Below are 19,677 nucleotides of genomic sequence, written 5' to 3' on the forward strand. Positions count from 1 at the left end.
GAGTATGATAGGCTTGAAAAATGGCTAAACAAAGTGTGTTAAGGCACAAAGACAGAAATGAAATGGTTCCTACACCAAAGGACTGGTGCTTGAGGTGAGCTTAGAAGGAAATGAGGAATTCTAAAAGGGGAAATGAGAAAGGAGCACATGTTGGGCGTTATCCATCCAAGCTACGTAGTGGTAACTCCCACAGCAGGTTTGAATGAACTTTTGTGAGAAAATGTTTCTTTCTAAATAATAATTTAATACTTTTAATCCTTTATTTAAAGCTAATCTTATTCATTCAATAAGTATTTAAATGTCTACTATTATGTACAAAACAGTTATAGACAAATGCTAGAGCCAGAATCACAAAATTTCCAGTCCTTCTACTAAAGGAAATTACAGTCAAGAAGAATTGGTACAGCACAAATAAAATTTAAAAAAATAATGATTTAACATCTGAGGAAACATCAGTCAGGTTGGTATAGACTACAGGGAATGCAACAGGAAATAGAAGAAAGGCCATTAGAGTGAGAAGAACCCCAAGTTCAATCTTGGGTCTGACACTTACTTGATACCTTAGTGATCCTGGATATGCCACTTAAACTCTATAAGCCTCAGTTTCCTCATCTGCAAAATGAGGGCAATATCATTTACACTATCTACCTCAGAGAATTAGTATGAGGTATATTCTTTGTAAACCGTAAGTGCTATCTAAAAAGTTAGTATTAGTTGAGGAAGGCTTCATGGGGGTGGACTTGAAAATCTGCATTGTTAATAAGCAAGAAATATGAGAATTTTACATGGAGGGAAGCTCACGTCAGTGAAGAATCTGCCATTGCTCTCCTTCAAAACTGTATTGACTATAACCTCCACTTCCCTGAAGATGAAAGAGTTCTCACATGTGAACTCAATCAACATTTACTAAGTGGTCAGGTAGTAGTCCCTGAGAATGCAAAGACAAAAATGAAGTCATTTCTGTCCTCAAAGAACATACGTTTTATTTGTAGGTATAACAGTATATATAGATCAATAATTCATTTTGGGATGGAGGTAATGCTGACAACTGAGAAGTTCTCTTGAAGGAGCAGGTACTAACTTAAACTAAGTCTGAAGGGGAAACACAGTTTCTAAGAGATGGAGAGAGGATAAATGAAAGGGCATGAGAGAGTTTGAAAGCAACTTGGTGGGAGAGACAATGGTTTATTATGCACTTGGGATATAAAGTAGCTGGTTAGAACACAATTTCCAGGATAGGGAATAATATGTAATTAAACTGCAGACTGATGCAAAAATTTTAATGAAATCCTAGCAGGAAGATTAAAACAATATAACAAAAACATTGTATACTATTATAGTGTTGATTTATATGAAGAAGGAAGAGTTGGTCAATATTAGGAAAACCATCAGCATAATTGACCACATTAAAAACAAAACCCAACAGAAATCACATAATTATTATAACAGAAGCAGAAAAAGGTTTTGACAAAATACAATCTAAAATCCCTAGAAATTATGGGAATAAATGGAGTGAGTATCATCTACAACCAATAACAAGCCTTATTTATAATGGGGGGAAAGCCAAGAATCTTTTTAATAAGAACAAGGCTGTACTATTATTAGTCAATATCATAGTAGTAATGCTAGGTATATAAATTAGACAAGAAAAAGATATTGAAAGAGTATAAGAAATGAAAAAAGCAAAATGATCACTTTTTGCAGATGATATGACTACATAAAGAACCTAAAGAATAAACTAAAAAACTAATCCAAATAATTAACAACTTCAACAAAGTTGCAGTATACAAAATACGTCCACACAAAATCAGTGTTTCTATATATTGTCAAACCCAGAAGAAAGAGCAAAAAAAAGAGAAATTACAATTAAAATAACAAGGGACAGTACAAAATCTCTCAAGACACACAAAGGAACTATATGAACACAATTACAAAACTCTTTACACACACAAAGTCAGAACTAAAGAACTGCAGAAATAGAAATTACTCTTGAATAGCAAAACCAATATACTAAAAATGACAATGCTACTTTTTTTCTTCTAATGTGGCTAATATGGAAATTTCTTTTTGATGTCTGTACATATTTTTTAGGGTTTTTTTTTTTTGGCAAGGCAATGGGGGTTAAGTGGTTTGCCCAAGGCCACACAGCTAGGTAATTTTTAAGTGTCTGAGACAGGATTTGAACCCAGGTACTCCTGACTCCAGGGCCAGTGCTTTATCCACTGTGCCACCTAGCCACCCCCCATGTCTGTACATATTTGTATTGGTTTTATTTTCCTTGTCTTCTCAGTGGTGAAGGTGAGGGAGAAGGAATATGAAACTGAAAATAAAATAAAAATTTTAAAAGATATACAATATTTGTGTAAGCAAGAGACTAGAAGAAATAGAAGAAAAATGCTTTTGTTTTCACAACCTAAGTAAGGAAGTGCTATGAGAGATAAACAAAGTAGAAAGTAGAAAGAAGAAGTATTCTTACTTATTTACTCTTACTCTTACTCTTATTTCCAGCCTGCTGAAATTAAGGAAGCAATTAGGGAACAATTTCTCAATTTTGGTACTATAGCTATGGCTATATCCTCAACTGGGCAATTCTGGGTAAGGAAATGGTGATGGGAATATTAAGTTTTTTAATTCCAAACATGATTAAAAATTAATCTTAATGTATTTACATAAAAACAATATCTCAATTTCAAAATATACTTTATAATTATTCGCAAACTCACCGATCTTCTAAAACTTTGATGGTGTCATGAAGAGCTTTCTGTTGCTCTCTCAATTGTTGATTTTTGGTAAAAAATTCTTCCAGTCTTTGTGCATCTCTTGAAATAGAAAGAAAAAATATTTTCATGAAACTGCCCTTAAGAGGTCAAATAAGAAATTGTTTCAATTCCTTCATTTTATTAGAATTTTGCTGCTTTAAAATGACTGAAATAGTCATCAGACAAAGCTTGGAAACAAAATTGTATACTGTTTTAATTGTACCACATAAGAACAAAAAGTACTACCTTAAATTCCAATTTTTATTAGTTTTCCAAAAAAAGTTAGGTGTTTGAAAAATATTTATTTATTAATTGTAAGGACAGGAAACTATACAATATGAATGACTTTCTTTTATTAAAAAATTCAAGAATAGTTTTCCATTTCATTAACTGCTATACAGTTTCAACTGTAATCAATCATATAAAACCTTCTAAATACATAATATGGTTGATTCTTTTAAAATGTTGCTTCCAGTTCAGCAGAACAACCAAACATTTTCAAATTTTCCAAAAAGAACATTTATTCATACTCAAAATTTAACTCATGAGTAATAAATAAATTCAAACACAATAGTAATTTTAGGTAAATTCCCCCAAAATCAAACAATTTAGTCAAGATTTTAGAACATAATTAAATTCATATGCAGGATTATCTTTTAGCTTCTGTGCACCAAATAATATCTCCTTAAGTATATAAATGGCCTTAAAAATGTCATTACACACCCACACATATGTAAATATATATGTATATATGTTTAAATTGCAAGTCTATATATTTGTTTTTAGAATTTCTATATTTTGAGTGAAAAAAGTGTATATTATAAAGTTTTTTTTATAAATATGAACATAATGAAATATATTTTATTGTTTGACTTTCTGGTAGCTAAATATTCTATTATAACTCAGAACAAAGCACCAGCAAATATGTCTTAAAATTAAATCCTGTTATAAAAGATAAAGACAGCTTTGAAAATATAATTTTAGCCAATCCTTGATAAATGATTTCCCTCAAACCAATTATAAAAATGATTTGCATAAATTTATAAAATCCTTAAAGGGGTAATATGATAAGCAAACGTAAAGAAATTTCCAAAGACATGAGTCTATCAAATAGTTCAAACAATTGAAAATATACTGGATATTTTTGTTCTGACAATTAGGATAGAATGTAATAAAAGGGACACATACTGGAATCTATCCAAAGTGGGTTAACTATACCAAAAGAATTTTGTTTTAAGACAGTTTTATGTAAATCTCAATGTATATATATTCCCAGAACATCATCAACCAATGACTCAATATAATTCTCTAGGTTAAATGGCTATTTTGCTGAATCAATGCAGTGGTTTATAATTCTATTATGTAACAAATGAATTAATTATGTGTAAAATGTTATAAACAAATGATAAATTGTATTTACAAAATTATTATGTATATGTCCTTAAAGTAGCAAGACTGATTTGACAAACCAAAATACAGTGGACTCATTATTTTAAAAGGTCATGAAAAAGAACTACTCTGAATAAAAGAAAACCAGGTAGAAGACAGTTAAAATTCTTATGAACTTAACTCACCACAGACAGAAATAATGGAAAAAGTCAAAATTATTTTCCCATAAACTGCATCTTGAGTCAGAAAAACAGTATTTAACATAATTTATTCAGTTGGCTTACAATTTTAATCATTCACCTTGCAAAGGAGTTTTGCAAATGCAAGGTATACTTATTGTATAAAATTCCAAAGGTCTAATAAAATCAATATAGCTATAAAGAAACAAAAGTACTAAGATTTAGCAAGATAGCAATCATCCTTTCACTTAGTACATGTAAATAGGATGAGCTCTTTAACTGTTTAACTAAAAGCACTACACTAGATGCTCCCAAAGAGATTAGCTTCAAAAATTTTCATTTCCCCCCACAAAATTAGTCACGTCTATCAATTTATTTAAAAAACCAAGTTCAATTAATCAACAAATATTTATTAAAAACTGCCAAATACTGTGCTAGATGCTGATAGTAAAAAGACAAAAATGTAATAGACCCTAGTTCTTATAAACTAAAATGTATGCAAATTGCAAGTCAGCATGGAGTATATTAAAACATAATTCTGGGAAGGTTTAATAATAACACACCTGTCATGTCCCTTTATCTCAAAGAGGAATTTCTAGGAGCAAGAAGGATTGAAAACACAGAAAAACCTTTGCTTTTGTCCCAATAATATTTGGCAGTGGGGGGGAGGATAGACAAAAAGAACTAAAATCAGGAAAAATCCAGGCTCTGGTCTGAAAGTAGAATCTTAACTTGCTCTTTGGTGAGTAGAATCTTAGTAGTTCTCTCATTTCTCAAAGTAGTCATTTACATTTTTCCAGGTATATGACACTCAGGGGTACTTGAGGTGCACCACTATCTGTATACAGCTACAGAGTACCTATTTTATAGTTAATATATAACCAGTCTGCTTTCATACCTGACATGTCATTCATAATATTTTAAGCAAGTCACATAAAGTATCAGATCCAAATATAAAGATTCAATTCAATAAAAGAAGGTATCTGGGCAAGGGTGCTATTTGCCAGGGAAAATACACAGCATTCTGTTTGGAAAATTCAAAAATTTTAGTTACTTAATTTTCAATTACAAATGAGTATCCATAATCTGCAAGTGAAAGCAATCTAATTCTTATAAAGAGATAAGGAAATAAAAAGGTAGTCTCCAGTGGCATGCCCTAGGGTTTTGTGTTTAGTCTTCTGTTATTTAACTTTTTATTTAATAATTAAGATAAAATCATAGAATGTTTATCCTATCTGCAGATGACACAAAACTAGGAGACAGAATTCAGAGAGCTCTTTGATAGTTTAATACATTGGATACTGAATAAGATGAAATCCAACAGGGATAAATGTATTCCTACATTTAAAGAGTCAATTCACAAGTTGAAGATAGAGAAGGCTAGACAAGAGGTCGTCTGAAATATGGAAATTTTAGAGGAGTTCAATATGATCAATAAAGTGCTTTTATGAGAAACTAAGAGATCTGGTATCCAGGAATCAAGAGTTTACAGTACAATTTTATTTTGCCCTAGAGTCAGATTATATCTAGAGTATTTCCTTTAGTTGAAGGTGTCACAATTTAGGAAAAATATTGACTAGCTAGAGACGGTGCAGGGGAGATCAATGGGAATAACGAAAGGTCTTGAGATAATGATGTTACAATAATGACCAGAGTAGGAATTGGGAATATTTAGCCTGAAGAAGAGAACTAAGGGGAAAATGAAAGCAGTCTTCAAGTACATGCAGGGCTGTCATGTAAAGGAGAAAATAGATTTGTTCTGCTTTTCATCAGAACTAAAAGCAATGAGTAGAAGCTGTAAAAAGGCAAATTTGGGACTCACATATATAAATAAAAACTTCCTAACAATAAGAACTATCAAAAAAGCATAGAAAGGTAATGGGTCCTCCTCTAATTTGAGGTCTTCAAACAAAAGCTGAAAGACCAACCTTACTTGTAAGGGTATTCCACAATTTTATGATTATAACAGTATCAAAAAATATATTTACTGTCAATATTTCAGGTTTATGGAAATATGATTTTAAACATATAATTCCTCAACTAGTAACATATACCAGGTTTACATTAAGTATCCTTTGTTGTAAAACTTAAGCTACTTTTTAAAAACATTTTGGTAGTGAACATAACTTAAAATTTACAATCACCTTGCAAATTCAAAGACCGCTTGAACAAAATGACTGACATTTTGGCTCCAAGGGTAGTATTCCTAATGAATAGTCTATGGCCCAGCATTTACAAGATCATTAGCTTCAATGTTGAATGAAACTACAGCATAAGGGACTTATTGTCCAGCTAGTTATCAACTCTGAAATATTAAACCTAAGGTATTCAAAAGAGTCAGAAGAAAAAAGAATTCCTATATAAGGCTATTATACATACAATGAGAGGCTTGTAGAATGATACCAGCAAGCAAAAATTTAGCTATTTAGTTTGGTATGTATTAAGTCACAATCATTATGCCACTGATAATACTCATCTTCCCGAGATAATTAAAAAACTAGCAGCAACTATATCAAACATATTCACCATTCAGGCTATTATGAAATTAATAACATAATAAGTAACTGAAAACTATTCTCTCCAAAAACATGTCAGAAAAAAATTCTTCACCAATAACAAAATACCTATCTTTTTCAAAACAAAACATTCATGTTATCTTGTGATTTTCAAGGGACAAAATTGTAATAAGTCTCATAAAACCAGGGGAAAAAATACGTTGCAAGAATTTTAGTGGTGTAATTGAGAATGAATGCTACTTGATTATATCCTTTGACTGACTTTCTAAGAAACACATACCTATAATCATGCAAATAACTCTAAAGTATAAAGATAGCTAGAAGTTCAGTGGATAGAGAGCTGGATCTAGAGTCAGGAAGTCTCATCTTTCTGAGTTCTAATCTGGCCTCAAATACTTACTATGTAACCCTAGAAAAGTCACTCAACCCTGTTTGCCTCAGTTCCCTCATCTGTAACATAAACCAGAGAAGAAAATAACAAATCGCTCCAGTGTCTTTACCAAGAAAACTCTAAGTGCTACCACAAAGAGTCAGACACAACTGAAAATAATAGAACAACAATATAAAGAAAGGCAATTATATTCACTGCAGCTCCTTGTCATTAGAGGCATCAGGAAAATAGCAATTTCCCACAAAAAGAACAGAAAATTTTGGGTCTTTATATAGTAAACATGCACCACAAAAATGGGAGCATTGTGCAAGAAGCGCAAAGGGTATTCAATGAGCTAGCCCAAAAATCAGGGTTGTAAAAATGTGGCTTATGAATCCCATCTTGAGTCTTCTCTTCAGAAGAAAGCTATTGGAAGCTTCTCTATAAAAGTGAAGGAACTTGAGTAGAGGTTCTCTCCTGCAGTAGAACTTCATAAGGAAATAGGATATATAAGTTACATAAAGCATTCTATAGCAACTAAAAAAATCTGTTTTTAATCATACTCTAATAAAAATGATTTGAAATATCCAACTACAACTTTGAGTCAATCAGTCCAATCAATATTGCTTATATACTGCTTCAGTTTTGACACCAACATACTATATTTGACTCTATAGTATTTCAAGTTTAGCGTTTATTACAAATAGATTCTAAGGAGCTAGTCAAAAATGTTGTATAGGAGCCAAGATGGCGACAAGAAATGATCCAGTCTTAGGCGCTCTGTGATAAAACTTGAAACTAAGGACGCTAACTAAACTTTCAAGAGACAGAACCCACAAAGGCACCCATTGAGGCAGTTCTCCCACTCAAGGTAACCTGGAAAAGAGCAGAAAGGCTCTGCTCCCCGGGGTCGGAGGGGTGGCCCGCCAGAGCGGTGGCCCACCAAAGCGAAAGAACTTCAGCCTCCCGGAGGCAGCCCCAGGGCACTGGGAACCACGGCTCACAGCAGCAGGGGAGTCTCCTGAGCTGCACCCGGGGGAGCACCGGGCACAAAGTAGGGGAACAGCGGGGGACCTCTGCCAGAGCGAGCGTGTGGAGCCCAGCCCTCAGGGCACAAAGCAAGCAGCTTGGTCTTTCAGCAGCCCAGAGCCAGAAACAGAAGCAGGTGAAGCTGGTAAGCAGGAGCCTCCAGGGCATGAGCCCACTGAGCTGAGGGAGGGGAGTAAAGAGAGACTGCAGAGCTCTGTCCTCTGCCCCTGGAACAGGACTCTGGGGCTCTGACCACATTCAGATCCTGATAGCAGTCTAGGCTCCCCCGCAGAACAGCAGCCCCCCCCCCCACCTCAGCCCCATGGCAGGGGGGGGAAACACTTCTGGTCATTCACAGACCAGGAGGGAGGACAGAGCCTCACACTCTGAGAACCTTGTGGGAGTGTCCCAAAAGCTCAGGAAGCACCACAAAACCAGGCCCAGGCTGGGAAAATGAGCAAGCAAAGAAATAAGAGGAAGACCATTGAGAAATATTTTGCAAATGAGCCCAAGAAGGATCAAAATACTCAGTCTGAAGATGAGGAAACACAAGCTCCTGCATCTAAAGACTCCAAGAAAAACAGATATTGGGCTCAGGCTATGACAGAGCTCAAAAAAGACTTTGAAAATCAAATGAGGGAGTTGGAAGAAAAACTGGGAAAAGAAAGGAGAGAGATGCAGGAAAAACATGCAAATGAAGTCCGCAGCTTAGTCAAGGAAATCCAAAAAAATGCTGAAGAAAATAGCATGCTAAAAACCAGCTTAGGTCAAATGGATAAAACAGTTCAAAAAGTTACTGAGGAGAAGAATGCTTTAAAAAGCAAAATTAGCCAGATGGAAAAAGAGATAAGAAAACTCTCTGAGGAAAACAAATCCTTCAGACAAAGAATAGAATTCAGGGAGATTGATGAATTTACCAGAAATCAGGAATCAATACTTCAAAACCAAAAAAATGAAAAATTAGAAGAAAATGTGAAATATCTCATTGAAAAAACAACTGATATGGAAAACAGACTTAGGAAAGATAATTTAAAAATTACTGGAATACCTGAAAGTCATGATCAGGAAAAGAGCCTTGACATCATTTTCAAAGAATTACTACAGGAAAATTACCCTGATATTCTAGAAGCAGAGGGCAAAATAGAAATGGAGAGAATCCACAGATCCCGCCAAGAAAGAGATCCCAAAAACCAACCCCTAGGAATATTATAGCCAAGTTCCAGAACTCCCAAGTCAAAGAGAAAATATTACAAGCAGCCAGAAGAACACAGTTCAAATATAATGGAGCTGCAGTCAGGATCACACAGGACTTAGCAGCAACTACATTAAAAGCTCATAGGGCTTGGAATGTAATATACTGGAAGGCAAAAGAGCTTAGAATGCAGCCAAGAATGAACTACCCAGCAAGGCTGAATGTCCTCTTCCAGGGAAAAAGATGGACTTTCAATGAACCAGGGGAATTTCAAATGTTCCTTTTGGAATGGCCAGAGCTGAACAGAAGGTTTGATCTTCAGATACAGGACTCAGGTGAAACATGGAGATTGGAGGAGAAGGGGAAAATATGATGATGAACTGCATATATTCCTGTATAGAAAAATGACACTGATAAAACTCATATGAACCTTCTCAGTTAATAGAGCAGGTAGAGGGAGCTTTTATAGTTGAAGCACAGAAGAAAGCTGAATTCGAAGATAAAATATGGTGTAAAAATGGAGTCAACAGAAAAAAAAGGGAAATGTAATGGGAGAAAGAAAAAGGAGAGGGGGAATAGGCCAAGATATTTCATATAATAAGATTTTTTTTTATTACAATGAGCTATTGCAATGATAAGGGGGAATGAGGGAACCTTTGCTCTCATCAGAGGTGACTAGGAGAGGAAACAGCATATATACTCAATGGGGTATAAGCATCTGAAGTAAGAAGGAGGGGGGGAGCAGGGGGAAGGGGTGGGGATGTTAATAAAGGAGGACAGGATGGACCATGGGGGGGGAGAGTGGTCAGATATAACACATTTTCTTTTTTACTTCTTGCAAGGGGCTGGGATTGGAAGGCCTGTCCAGGACCACAGGGCCAGGTGGATTCTGGGCCTAAGGGGTGGTATGGGGGCTCAGGGCTTCTTGGCCCCAGGACTAGGGATCTGTCTGCTGCGCCACTCAGCAACCCTACAGCAGAGTCAGAGTGAAAGGAGAGAGAAAATATAGTACATGGTAGTGGAGAAATAAGGAAGGAGGGTGTTGCGATCAGCAATGGCAACGTTGGAAAAATATGGAAGCAACTTTTGCGATGGACTTACCATAAAGAATGTGATCCACCCATGACAGAGTTGTTGGTGTTGGAACAAAGACTCAAGCACATTCTTTACTATTATTATTTGGGGGAGGGTGCAGGGCAAATGGAGCTGGGTGGCCTGCCTGGGGCCACATAGCAGGGTGATCTTTGGGTGTCTGAGGCCAGATTTGGACCCGGGTGCTCCTGGCTCAGGGGCCAATGCTCTGTCTGCCACCCAGCCACCCTTGTTATGATTACTATTTTATTTTATTTTGGGTCTTTTTTTTCCCCCTTCTTTTTGGTTTTTGCAGGGTAGTGGGGATCGGAGGGCTTGCATATCACACGGCTGGGTGATTATTGAGTCTATGGGGCTGGATGTGGGCTTGGGTGCTCATGGCTCCGGGGCTGGGGCTTCGTCCATTGCGCCACCTGGCCATACCTACAATTATTACTATTATTTTTAATTTTAATTTTTTTTCTCCCCCCCTTTACTTTATCACCCAAGCAGTCTATATTCATGGGGGGAGGGGTATTTTGTTCACTCTTAAACAAGAATATTTTATTAATGTAAAAAAAACATTTGTACAAAATGAGAATTAAAAATAAAATAAAAAAGTTGTATAATCTCTGAGAGGGACACACATGTGTGTATATATGTGTGCGTGTGTGTGTGTGTATATATATACACACACACGCACACATATATTTATATATATACACACATATATATATATATATTTGACACATCTATTTATATACATCAAAGTACCTTCTTTTTGCATTTATTTTCAGATTAGGATAGGAAAAAAAAAAGTTTTGTAAAACTTAAGGACTCGGGGAGGCTAGGTGGCGCAGTGGATAAAGCACCAGCCCTGGAGTCAGGAGTACAAATCCGGTCTCAGACACTTAATAATTACCTAGCTGTGTGGCCGTGAGCAAGCCACTTAACCCCATTTGCCTTGCAAAAATCTAAAAAACAAAACAAAACAAAAAACTTAAGGACTCCCAGGTATATATATCCAACTATTGTAGCTTTCATCACATTCTTAGTTGTTTGAAAGGGAACAAGAAGTTAAAGTCACTTGACACAATATATATAGTACAGAACTAATATCCATAGGACCAATGAGACAAATGATCTCACCATTAAGATAGAACATAAATGTTCTAAACCTACACTCACCTATAACATGATTATAATGAATATTAGGATATTAGATGTTAGCAGTAGCACTCAAGTCAAACAGGGCTAAAATTTGGAAATTGTAAAGTATTTATGTGATTTACTCAGTTGTGCCTGAGTAATAACAGAATTTTTCTGGCAAAGATACTGGAATAGTTTACCATTTTCTTCTCCAAAGGCAAATAAGTTAAGTGACTTGTCCAGATCATACAACTAATAAGTATCTGAGTCCACATTTAAACTCAAGTCTTCCTGACTCCAGGTCCAATGCTCTCTATTCAATGAGACAATTATAGCCCCTTCCATTATTTATGGAGCTGTTTATAATCTAAAGAACTAGATAATTACAATATACTCTAACATGATTAATAAGGAAACAGAATTTCAGAAGAATATTCACCTTTCAAAAAATATATGATGCATTTGTAAATATTGTTTTCTTTGAATAAATTTTATAATCAATGTTTCTCTCCCCTCCTTACCTCTAAAGGCTCAAGCCAGAATGATTTAGTGAAATGAACATCAAACTGAAGTCAAGAGATAGGCCTCTAATGCCAGCTATGCTACTAACTAGTCACAGACAGGCAACACTCTGCCAATGTTTCCTTATATGTAAGATGAAGAAATTGAATTTTTCCAGGTCAAAAATTATAGGTGATCATAAGAAAAATAAATACAATTTCTTTTTAAGCAAAACATTTTGATGTTACATTATAGATACTTACAAAATCCGTTCCTTTTTCAGCTTGGTTACTTTGATCTGTAAGGCTAAAAAGTGGGGAAAAAAGAACAGCTGTGATTTACTGATATTTCACAACTTCAATCTGGTATTTAAATAATGACAGTGTTTAATAAGAAAGAAATATATTTCCCCTCACGTCTATTATGCTTGTTTTTTAAATGGAATATTTTTTCTCTATTACATTTAGAAACAATTTGCAGCATGTTCTTTTGAGATTTTGAATTTCAAATTCCTCCTTCCTTTCTTTCCCCCACATTGAGAAGGAAATGGGGTGGCTAGGTGGCATGTGGATAGAGCACTGGCCTTGGAGTCAGGAGTACCTGAGTTCAAATCCAGCCTCAGACACTTAATTACCTAGCCCTGTGGCCTTGGGCAAGCCACTTAACCCCAATGCCTTGAAAAATCTAAAGAAAACCAAAACAAACAAGCAAACATTGAGAAGGCAAGTAAATTGATATAGGTTATATTAATGTCCATGATGCTAAAGTCAATAGGGTACACTGAATAAATTATTCCTTTTAGCATATAAAATGATAACCATATGGTTAAAAAAAAAGTCTCCTTAAGCAGGTAATTTACTCTCTTAACAGAAGTTTCAGGCTTAATGATTTTAAGTTTGGTGTATATGTATATGTATACATATATACACACATACACATACATGTTTTATGAACTGTTTATGTTATAACATGATTTCTCTGACAGAATCAATCCCAGAGCTACAAATTCTATTTTTCAGTTTTCCAACACACAGAAGTCACTTAACCAGGGTTTTTTAATCTAACATTCATATCTGAATAAACTTCCTTTTATGTATATATAATTTTGTTACTGAGAACTGAAATGCATACAAGTTTGGTAAATGAAAACAGAGATACTAGGACTTCTATCCTTGGACCAAGAAAAAGTCACAAGGCAGGTAAATAGTCTGGGTCTTGGATAGTTTTTTGAAAGAATTATGATGATAGGGAGAAGAATCACAGGAAAAGATAAAGTTACTAAGTTTCTTGATTCCTGCTTCACAATTTTTTCTAATATATAATTTTTCTATTTTAAAATTGGTTTTCATATACTCTGGCTTCATAAGGTAGAATTAGCTCCAATGGATGGAAGCATAAGGAAATAATTCACTTTATTACATAAGGAAACACTTTCTAACAGTTACAGCTATTAGAAAAATGAAACAGATGGCCTCAGGGAATAGTGAGTTTCTCCTCCTTAAAGGTCTTCACAAAGGGGCTGGACATGTAGGCACATATTATGGATGCTGTAAAAAAATATCTATTTAAACAGGGAAGGGGGGTCAGAGTAAATGATCTTTCAAGTTACATTTACCTTTATGATTCTATTTAGATTATAATTTTAGAAAAGGTTTTCATGGTCAGAATAGGAATTTACAATAGCATCATCAATATAGCTGTCTAACAAAAAATTAGCTGTTCAATTTTGTGAAGACTCTACCATAAATTTAAGGTTTCCCGCTGCCATCACTAACTACTAAGATTCTAATGCCAATAACCTAAGTGGAGTTTTTCTTTGATTGGCTATTTGGGAGACTGGATCTCATTTTCATCCACATAATAGGCCAATCCCACAGCAGATCAACAGGAAATCTATGACTTGTTCTGTTTTTGACCCTGGCTGGTTCAATCCTTCTTAGACAGTATGGTGGCCCCTGCTCAGAAGCACACTTGACTGTGGCAGACTCAATGTGTACATCCATTCAACTTTAGCTCTACTGCAGCTCAGGACCCCTAACTCAAGAAGCTTATCATCTTCACCACTGTCATGGTCCCCTCTACCAAACCAGGGATTACAGATGTGCACAACCATATCCAGCTAATCCCAACTTTCAGTATGCAACCAAATTCTTCTTTCTTGCTTGCTTTAGTATGTTTTAGACCTTAAGCTATTTTTCTCCCTGGTAGTAGTATGAAAATTAAGTATATTTCAGAGACACTGATACAGTGGTCACATTTCTCTGGCACTCCAGAATATCACAATTTATTTTTTAACTGTGAAAGTTAATCTTGTGGAAAATACAGTCCTTGGAAACAAGATTAATATTATATTCTTGGCTATAATACTCTCTCAGAGGACAGACTTGAGATCACTTAGAGATAACATACATTTCTTTTGCATTTTTCTTGTTTATGCTTCATGAGGAAGTAAAATTTTATGAATTAAAACTTTTTTTCTTAGACAACAGTGAGAAATTCATAAACCCTTCAAATTAGGGACTTCGCAGCTAATGCACTAATTAATTTATTCCTGAAGAACCACCACCAACACATGACCTTGGTAGGGCGGTATTTGGAGTTAGCAATTTTTTTCTCACTCTTTTTCCTTTCCAAAGAATGATTACATGAAAATTTACTTGTTGACAAGATTTCCTTGGCTTTTTGTTTTGGCCAACCCTCTGAAATTCAGACTTGCATTTAAAAAAAGGAAGGTGGAGCCAAAGATAAAATGGATTCATGCCATGGACTATTTCAAAAAGGAAGGTAACAATGAGATACAAAAATCTGTATAGACTTCAAAAGAAAATTCTTGGGAAATATGGAAAGACTACTCTTTTATCTTATAAGCACTCAACACCTGTGAGACATTTGTTCTGTCATGCAGATCAGTCCAGAAACAGAGGTTTGTGTTTTTTTTAAGTGCTTGCTATTCATCAACTCAATTAGGCATCTGCAATTAGAACCCCTATAAAGTGTACTTTAATCCTACTCCACACCCATCGGAAGGAATGAGGCTGTACAACAATGAAGCTCTTGTATGAACAGGCATTCTGTTCAGCCAAGTATTTGGAATTGTAACAGTGGCAACCTGAGCCACCAGTTTAAGAAGCCTTGCTCAAAAGGCCAAACATCATGCTACAAGTAACACTATCCCACTTGCATCTGAATTTAGGAACAATCAAACTGTTTAAATATTAGAAGAATACATACATATATGTGTGTGTGTGTGTGTATGTGTATGTGTACTTAGAACACAAGCAGATCAAATTTTAAAAAGAATTCACCAAGCTAGCTAGAATTGTTATTCAAAAAAGAAAAGTATTAAGAATTTAACCCTAGTGGGCAGCTAGGTGGTGCAGTGGATAGAGCACCAGCCCTAGATTCAGGAGGACCGGAGTTCAAATCCAGCCTCAGACACTTAATTGCCTAGTTGTGTGATCTTGGGCAAATCATTTAATCTCATTGCCTCAAATAACTAACTAACTAAATAACTAACTAACTAATAAATAAATGAATGAATGAATGAATGAATAAATGAATGAATAAATAAATAGATAAATAAATAAATAAGAGAATTTGACCCTGACTTCCATTTTCATGCTCCCAACTTTCCCCAAAATATTAAGAGGATTTAATGATCAAAATCTCTAGATTACAAGATCAAAATATGTGTACTTGGGACATTTAAAAAGATTTGTGATTCTTCAAATATCAAATATGTGGATAAAATCACCTTTCCCACTTAATAATTTGAACAGATAATCTCATTTGACTTTGAAGATTAATAATATTGCTAATGTTCCTTTGAGAGATAAAAATTTCAAAATTAAAAATTTTAAATCCACTTTATTTGTCCATGTTTATGACAAATAAATTTATATCTTAATCACATATTCTAGTGAGATCACAGGAAATTACAGAAGACCAAGGAAGTAGTCTGAAGTTATAGACATAAACTGTATTATTTTTAAGTCCTCTTCTTATCCTATTGTTTGTAAATATTAATGATTCATAAAATAAATGCAGACATTCTTAAGAAACTAATGCAACATGTTTTTTTTCTTTTAGAAGCAATATAAAACTGAAAATAAAAATGTTTCGTCTGTAATATGAGTCATTTCCATTTGAAAGCCAACAGGATCAAAAACATGATGTAGTTCTAATTTTATAAGAATAATATTACAACTAATAGTTCTTACAAAGGACTCATTTCTAAAATATACAGAGAACTGAGTCATTTTTAAAACAAAAAGCCATTCCCCAATTGACAAATGGTCAAAGGATATGCAAAGGCAATTTACAGATGAGGAGATCAAAGCAATCCATAGCGATATGAAAAAATGCTCTAAATCATTAATTATTAGAGAAATGCAAATTAAAGCTTCGTTGAGGTACCACCTCACACCTCTCAGATTGGCCAGTATGAACAGGAAGGATAATGATCATTGTTGGAAGGGATGTGGGAAATCTGGGACACTATTACACTACTGGTGGAGCTGTGAACTCATCCAACCCTTCTGGAGAGCTATTTGGAACTATGCCCAAAGGGCAACAAAAATGTGCATACCCTTTGACCCAGCAATACCACTACTGGGTCTATACCCTGAAGAGATGAGGGAAAAGGGTAAAAGCATTACTTGTACAAAAATATTTACAGCAGCCCTGTTTGTGGTGGCAAAGAATTGGAAATCCAGTAAATGTCCTTCAATTGGGGAATGGTTTAGCAAACTGTGGTATATGTATGTCATGGAATACTATTGTTCTATTAGAAATCAGGAGGGACGGGATTTCAGGGAAACCTGGAGAGATTTGCATGAACTGATGCTGGGTGAGATGAGCAGAACCAGAAAAACACTGTACACCCTAACAGCAACATGGGAGTGATGTTCAACCTTGAAGGACTTGCTCATTCCATCAGTGCAACAATTGGGAACAATTTTTGGCTGTCTGCAAAGGAGAGTACCATCTGTATCCAGATAAGGAGCTGTGGAGTTTGAACAAAGTACAAGGACTATGCCCTTTAATTCGGAAAAAAAAAAACCCAGATGTCTTATGGTTTGATCTGGTTACCTCTGAGAATTCTGTTCTCTTTAAGGATATGATTTCTCTCTCATCACACCCAATTTGGATCGAGGTACAACATGGAAACAAAGTAAAGACTGACAGAGTGCTATCTGTGGGGTGGGGGTGGGGGTAGGGAAGCAAGATTGGGGGAAAACTGTAAAACTCAAATAATATCTTTAATAAAAATTTTAAAAAAAGAATAATATTGGGTAAGTTTTCTGTGAGCTCCAACTGAACTAATCATCCACAAGATATATATTTGCAACAATAATGAATCAGGGAAATAAAATCTTCTAAATTCTAATTCATCATTAATGCATCTGGCCCCTAAAAGTAATCACACAAATAATAAATATAGAAAGGAAGAGAAATTCAAGACTATGTGAAAAGTTATTCATCAAGAAAAATAAGCAAATTTCAAAACAATTTCTATCAACTCTAAACAAATTACAATCTTCATGAGTCATTTCTAAATTATAAAAGCTAAATAAAAATATTGTGTGGTATTTATATTTAGATGATATCTGGCACAATAAAATTTTTATTAATATTATGGTATTACTTCATTTATGAAAGCTTATTTTCATGTCCTATGAACAGATATGAGATGAAAAACAATCTTTAATAGAAAATATTAACTATAATTACACTGTGAAATTGCAAAATAAAATAACATATATACACACTTGACCAAATTGTGTCTTTAGATTTTTGGGTGCATGTATATATTTATCTGTGGACAGAATATTCAAATGAAATGTCATTTTCTTCAGTATCACCATTTGTAGAAGTTTGCTTTTTTTTGCTGACACCTAAATTTAAAAGAAATGAGTCAATTTTCATCTCTATTTAAACTTCAAAACAAATATAGTCCAGGCAAGTTCATGTTTGATGTCTCTCAAATAGTCTCTTATATTGGTTCTATAAGAGGATCCCCACCTTCTTAAAAAATTAACTATCCTTCAGGCATGGCTTTGATGTTATCACATAGTCAGAGGATCTAATTTTACACAGAAGTCAAATGAGAAATACTGACAAAGGGTTGTTGAGCAAGAAAAAAGTCTGTCTACTGACAAATTTGCCTGAACCCACCCAAAATATGTTTTTTAATGACCTTTAAATGAGCATTTAAAATGTTTAAAGCTTTAGGAATCTGTAAAATGCCACCAAATAAATGGGGAAGAAAGGACATTTTATACATTAAACTATAGAATTTTTCCCCTTTCTCTTAATTATCCATGGTAGGCAAAGAAAGCAGGAGTTGCCAAATTGCTCTCCCTTTGAGAATTTTTTTATATGAGTCAACTAATGATAGCACAATGACTGATTAGATTGTGTATATAGCAATGTACCTATAGGATACAAAAAAAAGTAGACTGTTGGGGCAGCTAGGTGGCGTAGTGAGTAAAGCACCGGCCTTGAAGTCAGGAGTACCTGGGTTCAAATCCGGTCTCAGACACTTAATAATTATCTAGCTGTGTGGCCTTGGGCAAGCCACTTAACCCCATTGCCTTGCAAAAACCTAAAAAAAAAAAAGTAGACCGTATTATAAAGAATTTGACTATTTTGTCATCATGGACTGTTATATTCCTTAAAAGGAACATTCTTGAAAGACAAAGCATCTCAAACAAAAACTGTGTTTAAAAAAAGGCAATGTTATTGAAAAATTATCAACATTAAGTTAAGAATTTGAAAAATTCTAGTTTTAAGCAGTTTTTAATAAAGTCAGTCTATCTGGATAAAGAATTCTTAAGTTTGCTGGTTTCTGATGGGTTTGTTTAAAAAAATAAAGAAAAAATTAGCATTCAAGAAAATCCACAGGATTCCCAAGAGGTGTTACAAACAAAGCTCTTAAAGCTAGTCAGTTATAAAGGTAAGCTGTATGACTATTTTAAAATATACATTGTTTGTGGAAAATGATGATTTTTTTCTTAATAGAGGTTCATGGAAACATGCAGTTACTTAACATTTGATGCCATTAAAGAAAGAAGAAAAGGAAATAAACATTTATAAAGCACCTGTGTGCCAGGCTTTACAAATATTGTTTCATTTGATCTTCATAACAACCCTAGAAGGTAGGTGCAACTAAGGTGGTTTGCCCACGGACACCCAATTAGTGTCTGAAGTTGTATTGAATTCAGGTCTTTTTGACTCTGATAACTCTAACCCAAGCTATACTAATTTAAAAGGTTGCCTTTGTTTCACTTCCAGATTCCAAAGAAACATAAAGTTTAAAAAATATGTATTAATACTATGCTCTCTACTTGACTACCCACAACTGCAGCCACAATTAAACATACTCCCCAGAAGTTCCTCCCAAGAATAGAAGGGAGATCCAGGATGGGAGATGAGTACAATAGTTTGATATGCTATGAAAATAGATTCCTTAGGCCAATAGTCTTATCTAAATGTCTGTTTACCCTAAACTTACAGTAAA

General features: G+C 34.6%; 1 protein-coding gene across 4 annotated transcripts in view; it reads right to left on the reverse strand.

Moving 5' to 3' along the window:
* Positions 1–19,677, reverse strand: part of RBBP8 (RB binding protein 8, endonuclease) — a 127,698-nt gene that overhangs the window by 74,368 nt on the left and 33,653 nt on the right. For all 4 annotated transcript variants that reach the window (XM_074206409.1, XM_074206410.1, XM_074206408.1 and 1 more), the window contains exons 3-4: positions 12,419–12,461; positions 2,724–2,819 (exon numbers count right to left, since the gene is read on the reverse strand). In XM_074206409.1, coding sequence (XP_074062510.1) covers positions 2,724–2,819; positions 12,419–12,461 — 139 coding nt within the window. The remainder of the gene's footprint in view (positions 1–2,723; positions 2,820–12,418; positions 12,462–19,677) is intronic.

This window comes from Macrotis lagotis, chromosome X (genome assembly GCF_037893015.1).
Source record: "Macrotis lagotis isolate mMagLag1 chromosome X, bilby.v1.9.chrom.fasta, whole genome shotgun sequence".
NCBI classification, from domain to species: domain Eukaryota; kingdom Metazoa; phylum Chordata; class Mammalia; order Peramelemorphia; family Peramelidae; genus Macrotis; species Macrotis lagotis.